The 7,819-nt window shown below is 42.2% G+C and overlaps 1 protein-coding gene across 1 annotated transcript in view; it reads right to left on the minus strand.

Moving 5' to 3' along the window:
• Positions 1 to 4,611, minus strand: part of ACBD3 (acyl-CoA binding domain containing 3) — a 34,469-nt gene extending 29,858 nt beyond the window's left edge. The window contains exon 1 of the mRNA XM_082427036.1: positions 4,252 to 4,611. Coding sequence (XP_082283162.1) covers positions 4,252 to 4,537 — 286 coding nt within the window. The 5' untranslated portion in view covers positions 4,538 to 4,611. The remainder of the gene's footprint in view (positions 1 to 4,251) is intronic.
• Between the last annotated feature and the right edge of the window lie 3,208 nt (positions 4,612 to 7,819).

The following is a 7,819-nucleotide window of genomic DNA, read 5'->3' on the forward strand; positions in this document are numbered from 1 at the left end:
AGCGCCCACTGCTAACACCCAGATTACGGCTCTTCAAATGCCACTTCCCACTAAAGGAACCATGTCTCTTTGGAGAAATGGCTGATTCCTATGGAGGCAGGAAATGCATAAGATGAATCTGGAACGTCTCATCATACCAGATACCAAGGAAGCTACAGAAGACTACTAGTCATGTCAAAGGAACTTAGGAGCCCATCTTAAGAGGCTACCACTTGCTAAAGATGGTACAATTTGAGCATCAATAATAAGAGCCTAAGTAAAAAAAAAAAAAAAAAAGGTTTACATGCATGAGTATATAACATTTTGAAAACTGTCACCTTTTGAGGCTGCTAAGGGAAACAACTCATTATTTTGAAAACTAATAATGGGAAAGAAGCATTTATCTTTTCTTTCTTATTTAAGCTGTACCCCAAACCAAATAGCATGTGAGGAAAAGTATTACAGTGAAGGAAAGACAATTAGAATATTATCATTTTTCAATTGCTAATGAATTACACATCCATTTTCAATTTACCAAGACTAAAACACAATCATTATGTTGGCTAAATGCAGGCCTCTCAAAAGGTCTAATAATGTATTAGTAGCAATGAGATTTAGCATTTATCAATATTTTTGATGGGCGCATTTACTTCAGTCCTTTGGAGGGGATTTTTTCATAACCACCAAAATTGGAAACCGGGTAACAATGTTATGTAGGAGTTTAGAGTAGATGATTCTCCCACACTTTACCTTTCCAGATATCTGAAGAGATTCTCGATAAAGTGATCATGAGCAGAAAAACAATATCTTTCCATTCGCTCTTAACATTTTCATGCAAATATATTAAAGAAGTTCTAAAATGTGATAAGGCAACAAGGTAGGTAGTTTTGAATATTTTCCTAGGAACACCATCAAAAAGCAAGGTTCCTATTTGCTTTTCATCTCTTATAGTGGGAAGAACTGCCTTTGGAATCAGACAGACCCAGGACCAGCTCTACCTCTTACTACTAATAACTAATGGGCCTAGGGCAAGTTTCTCAACTAAGAAGCCAGGATAACACCCCCACTGAAGGGCTTGTAGAGGATTAAACAAAACAGTATATATACAGCTCTCAAAATAGTACCTGATATTTAGTGAACATCTGCTCAATCACTAGTGGCAATTATCACTCTGGAATTTTAAATTAATGCAACCATCTACCAGCTTAATGGAGTGAGGCAACAAAGTATTAGAGGAGGAAAAACTCACCCCCAAGAACTCTAAAAACCAAAACACAACTCCCCAGGTTAACTCTATCCAAGAAGTATAAAGGCTACAATAAAGCCAGCTGATTCATTCCTTAACCCAAAGAGATAAGAAAACCAGCTTAATCTTCCTAAACTAGAACTGGGCAACTCTGCTCCTCCTTTTAAAAACCTTCAATGGTTCCTCACTGTCTGCTGTCAAAAAGGCTACTTACAATAGCATTCCAGTCCTTCCACGGATCTGACACCAACTCACCTTCCCAGCTCTCTCCATCAAACTACAGTACCTACTTCCTATTTGCCGTTTCCCCGACACGCATGCCTTGCCCTTGCATGGCTCTTGGCCTCCCCCCTTCTCTGGAATGACATTTGCTCTCTGGATCCTCCACATTGTATTGCAGTAGCCACTGGGTCTTTAACTCCTCTTTTGGACTCTAAGTTCCGTAATAGCAAAAGGGAATATACTATTCATTTACAGTGGTAACCTTTTATAAAACTTGATCCATAATAAGGATTCAACAATGTCTGGAGCTTAGATGGTAAAATGCTAACTTACATTTTCCAGTATTTTCATCTATTATTTCACTTTTACCTTCAAAAACTAAGAGGGTTAGGTAATTGACACAATGGGTTCAGTCACTGGCCTATGAGCACTGTGACAGGGATAGAATGAGAAACAGGGTTCCTAATTCCCAATCCAAGTTATTTTCAATGGAAACAGACACCCATGCTTTCAAGATTCATATTTATTCCACAGCAAAAGATAAAGTGTAATGTTATTTCTAATTCATGTGAGATACAAAACCACAAAATAGTGATTTATTAAAGTCCTTGCAAGACTGATAAAAATGCCAAGTATTATGCAGGAAAAATTCACACATTAAAACAAAGGCAGCAACACTTGACTCACCCTACTTTCCATAATTCTTCTGACTGTTTTTAGATCCTTCCCCTCCATCCCAACTCAGGAACCTCATATACTAATAGCTTCTTCATTGCTAACATGTAATGATCCATGCAGAAAGGGAGCTTTTGATCGCTAGACTGTTATTTCTCCTTTTAAGTACTTGGATATTGCTTTGAGAGCTTAATTTAGGAACTTAGTAAATCGTAACTATCAATGTAGCTTTTTTCTTTAAGGTGACTGATAACTAGGTCCCAAATTACAGGTTCCCCTAGGAGTCCTACCACTCAACAAACATGTTAAAATAATGTTAGGTTTAGAGCACTAAACCTTAAATCTGAGATGTCAAATTTCATTTAATCCAGCCATATTATATCTCTATATATAAACAAACTGAGTCTGGAAGAGAAAAGTTAATTGTCTAGGAGTACATGGTAAATAGAATCCAGAGGGATTCCCTGGAGGTCCAGTGGTTAGGACTTGGCGCTTTCACTGCCGTGGCCTGGGTTCAATCCCTGGTGGGGGAACTGGGATCACGCAGGCTGCGCGGCACAGCCCAAAAAAAAGAATCCAGAGCTTCCTGACTCCCAAGCAATGCTAAATTTACTGCACATTAAGAGTGTTTTAACCTTTCAAAGAAGACATTACTACCATCTTCAAATAAGACAGGCTCAGAAGATAAAATTATCCATTGATTTTTTTGTTAGTTATATGGCGAAAATTAGGATTAGAAGTTCATTATTTTCTATTCTTACCCGTTATTCTGCTACAATATACTTTAATCTTATTGTACACCGGAAAAGTAAGTTCCAAGAATAAAAATTTTAAGTAAAATGTAGTTATATGAATTGTACAGAAACCACCAGATTTTTACATAAGTGGTAGTATATCATCACCTCAGGAAACTCTAAATTCAAGCCAGTGACCTAAGGGTCAAGTGATCCAAAACCCATTAGCCATTACCAATTCCCCAAGCTGGCACGGAGGGCTGAACTCATCGTGCAATGACGATGAATATTTCAAGGGTAAACTTTTTAATAAAAAATGCAATGAAAGGGAATGACCAAATATTCTGGAAAATTTATAAAAGACTTTCATTAGTTTGCACAATTAGAGTCATTTTCAGAGAAAACAAATAACTTTCGAATGTATCACTACTTTCAACGACTCAACTTCAGCTAGTAAAATATGTACTCCAAAAGGTACTCCCTCTGGGAAAAGTGTCATAAATATGCTGTTCTGGAACGTATACGGAACCTAGCAACCACGTCTAAAGTTTCATTTGCCGATGTTTCTCCTTGCTCATCTACCCCACAAGATCTAAGTATCTCTTCTCATCAGTTTTTCCCACTGACAAGGTCATGTGACTGGTACCACCACCATCTGACTACGTGAATCACCCAATTAAAAAAACCCACAGACCACAATCTAGCTCTAAGACAAGATTTATTACAATTAATTCTGTGAGAAGTACAGAGGGTACTTTTAGGCCTTAATCTGAGAATTCACTCTTGGACATTGCTTATAAGGTAAAATTTTAACCATCTAGAAGTTACTAGTTACATGGTGAGCATCCTTTCTCTTCAGAGTTTGACAAGCCAAGGGGATTAATACTTTACTTCTTCCTCTCTGCCACATCAATACTGCCAGGTGATCAAGTCCTAGGCTCTCCAGAATGAATGGAAAGTGTATGTATGAAACCCATGGAAAGATTTCTTCCACTGTGGAAAAAGGGCAAAAATCGGTGGTTCTGACGTGCCAAGCCATAAGAAACAGGAAAAGGAATGCGACAGTTTAAAAAAAAAAAAAATTCCTGAACGGGAACCTCTGGGAAAGAGAGAGAGGGCTCTTTCTTCCACCCAGGCTCCTGGAAAACCGAGAAGCTAAATCAGGTAAGATGCCCCGGTAACCTCGGGGAGGCGGGACCCGGACTGCTAAACCAAGGTTCCAGGCCCCTACGGGTGGGACCTAGTGGCCAAGCGGGTAGTGACAAACTTCGGGTAACCCCAAGGACAGAGCCCAGCTCCGGTCACCGCGATCCCGCACGGGTGGGTGAGGACGAGACGGGTCCAGTCTCCCCGGGGGCGGGCAGAGGCGGTGGGGGTGGGGCCTGCCCGGCTCACCTTTGAAGAAGCGCAGCGCCAGGCCATACAGCTCCTCCAGGCCGAAGCCCCAGCGCTGCTCCAGCCGCCGCGCCTCCTCCGCCGCGCCCCCAGCCGCCGCCTCCCCGGGCTCCGGCTGCTCCCCTGCGGCGCCCGGGCCCCGGCCGGACCCGGGAGGCGAGGGCGGCGGCAGCGGCGGCGGCAGCAGCGGGGCGCCCTCCGCGCCGGGCCGCTCCTCCGGGTCCGGGCTTAGTGTGAGCCCGTCGACGGACACCTCGAGTCGCTCTGCGTTCAGCACCGCCGCCATCTCCGCCTGCTGCGCCTCCTCGGCGGGGACAGGCGGCGGCCACGTATCGACTTCCTGCTGACCTCTGACCTCCGCCTACCGACACCGGAACTTCCGCCGCTGAGTAGGATCTAGGGCTCCCGGGCATGGTGCCCCGCCCCCCACCCCGATCAGTCGGTCGGTCCCGCTCTGCCACCACTCGCCCCGACCCTTAGCCCTGCGGGTCCCGAGTGGCCCGCGCCCACCTTCACCCGGTTCCCCTCCGGCCTTCTTTTCTCCCGGAGGGAGGGTACTACGGCCCAGCGGCCCCCGCCCCACCGTTTTTTCCGGCGGCTCGCGGTGTCCGGCAGGGGAGGGGTCGGGCGGGGTCAGAGGGACCCCGAGTAAGGTCTGTGCTGGGAGGGTGACTGCTGGTGAGCGCCCAACCCCTCCAGTCAGACCCTCCGCATTTGTAGAGAGTTGTGTGGTTGGCGGAACTCTGGCAATTCTAAGGAAATGCCGAGCAAATGCCTTTTTTTTTTTTTTTTTTAAGAAGAAACTGAGGCTGCAGAGAAATTCCGTGGCTTCTGAGACTGTCGTGGAAGGGCACATCCTGTTTTTTTCGGGAACTGAAGCTCCTACAATTTGTGGGGCCCTCATTAAGTAAAAAACACAAAAATTACGAGCAGAGAGGTAGGAAAGTGAATATATATATAGAATGAGAAAGAACTCACAAGTGACATTTTGAAAAGTTAACAAAACTTACAAACATCACACAGATAACCATAAAATTTTTATTAACTGCCTGACACTTCTACAGGGCGTCCAAAAATCCAGAACATAATTATTTAATTTATTTTTTAAAGATTGAAAAAGCTCTTGACAACATTATGTATATTTATCTGTGTTCCTAGACTTTATGGGCACCATTTATGATCATTTTCCCCACACTTTTTGGCTGTATACTTTTGATCAGCTTTTCCTATGATAATTATTTTGTAATGTTTTCTATAAGGAAAATAGAAAAATCAGTCTTTAGCATGGTGATCCTTTCTCTTTTTTTATTATTAATTGCTTATAAATTTTAGCTTCACAACTTATTACTGAATTGCTGTGTATGTTTTTAGGGTTATTGTCAGATTTGGGAAAACGTGTCAAGTTTCTCTCACATATGAGCTATAATATTTCAGGACTGTCTGGCTGCTTCAATGGCAATTTTTTGCCTGGTTTTTACTGGATCTCCAGCGATTTTCAGGACAAGATTTATCTGCTATGTTAAGACAGAATCTCCTCCATTAAGATGAATAAAACATGTGACTTCACATAAAGACTCACTACAGTACAACTGCAAGTTTGTGTCCCACAAATACAAGAATTCTAATATATTCCATTCCATTCCATACAAACAAAAATAAGTATGGTGCACTTATAATTGTATATATGACATTACTTGGATTCCTGATGAGTGAGAACCTCCATTTTAGGTTAGGCATTGAGAGATTTGATCCCCTACTTAGAGTCGGAAGGATTTTTTACTTCTGATAGTCGGAAGGATTTTCTATGGGCTAGTTTCTCCTTTTCTTTCAAATCTTGTTTCTCCTCTGCTGCCCATGGCATCACATTCCTGTGCCAGGCATCACAGAGTTCTTTTGCCCCCTAGTCCTGCACCTCTGTGACATGGTGCTGGCTGAGCTGGCATAATGGGCAGTAGGTGTATTCCAGAAAGCCATTCCTACACCCACGGTGAGTAATAATTTAACAGTAGCCAGAAATGACTGCAAACCATAAATGCACGCCAGTAAACCCAAATGAAATGTATCCCTAATTCAATCATTTTTCCCTTAGCCAGGTCTCAAAAAACCAGTGGCCATTCCTGCACCACTTAATGCAGAAGAGAAGTGATGGAAGTCTGAATACAATGTGACAGTGGTCTTAAATATCTTACTTTAGAAACTTTTACAGAAACATTTGATCTGGTAAATATATTGCCAGGGCCTCTCCAAGGGCCTTGGAAGTGGCCTGTGCAAGTGAGGGGCCCTGAAGCTTAAGCTTCATTGATCTACGGTAAACCCACATCTCAAAACTAACTCTAGTACTCTAAGCCCAGTGATTTTCCTTCACTTAGCTTGGATCTTTAGATTTAGCTTTAATTACTTTATTTTTTTTAATGTTTTGTTTTGTTTTATATTTTTTGGCTGTGTTGGGTCTTTGTTGCTGCACATGGGCTTTCTCTAGCTGCAGCAAGCGGGGGCTACTCTTTGTTGCGGTGCATGGGCTTCTCATTGTGGTGGCTTCTCTTGTTGTGGAGCACGGTCTCTAGAGCGCAGGCTTAGTAGTTGTGGTGCACAGGCTTAGCTGCCCCACGGCATGTGGGATCTTCCCGGACCAGGGCTTGAACCCATGTCCCCTGCATTGGCAGGAGGATTCTTAACCACTGTGCCACCAGGGAAGCGCTAATTACTTTAAAGATATGCATATCACAAGGCCTAACCTCCAAGAAGTCATAAATACACTACATTTTTGTATTCTATCTTTAGTACTCAATAACTTTTGAGGGTGATAATGAGATGGGTAAATATAACTCTACTTCCTGGAATTACAGATTCTGTTTTCCAAGTTTTCTACAGTAAGCATTTCTTTTGTAATCAGAAAAAAATTTTTTTTTAAATTTAGTGTAAATATTAAAACCTACAGAACACACCTAGGATGATGGACAGGTAAAATATGATACAGTGGTAATTATTGACATTTTATTGTTTTAGAGTTTAACATATTGAATATTCTTGAAAAATCTGCACGTCCTCTAGATCAAGCACATAAACCTCTTCCTAATATAACCATCAAAGAATGCCCTGTAGGTAGTTGCTCTTAGTGACCTAAAACAGATTAGGAAATATAATTTTCCTTTAACAACTCACGGTAGGAAATGAGTTCCAGACATTCACTATAAGAGGTCAAATTTAATGTGTATGAGAACCACGCAAGGGTATCGTTAAACTGCAGATTCTGACTCAGGAGGGAGGCCTGAGAGTCTGCATTTCTAATAAGCTTTCTGGGCTGATACTGCTGTCCACAGACCACATTTTGAACAGCAAGAGTCTAGGATACTTTTTCCACAGCTTTATGGAGTTATGACTGACGTCAAATAAACTGCAAGTACTCGAAGTTTACAATTTGATGAGTTTTAACATACACGTATACCTGTCAGACCCATCACCGCAATCAAGATGACATGTCCTTCACCCTTTCTGTAATGCCTCCCTCCCCCAAGCCATCTCAATAGGTATTTGTTAGAATGTGTTGTCACAGTAGAATTTGATTTCT

The sequence above is a fragment of the Balaenoptera physalus genome (genome assembly GCF_965194825.1).
Source record: "Balaenoptera physalus genome assembly, chromosome: 1".
NCBI classification, from domain to species: Eukaryota; Metazoa; Chordata; class Mammalia; order Artiodactyla; family Balaenopteridae; genus Balaenoptera; species Balaenoptera physalus.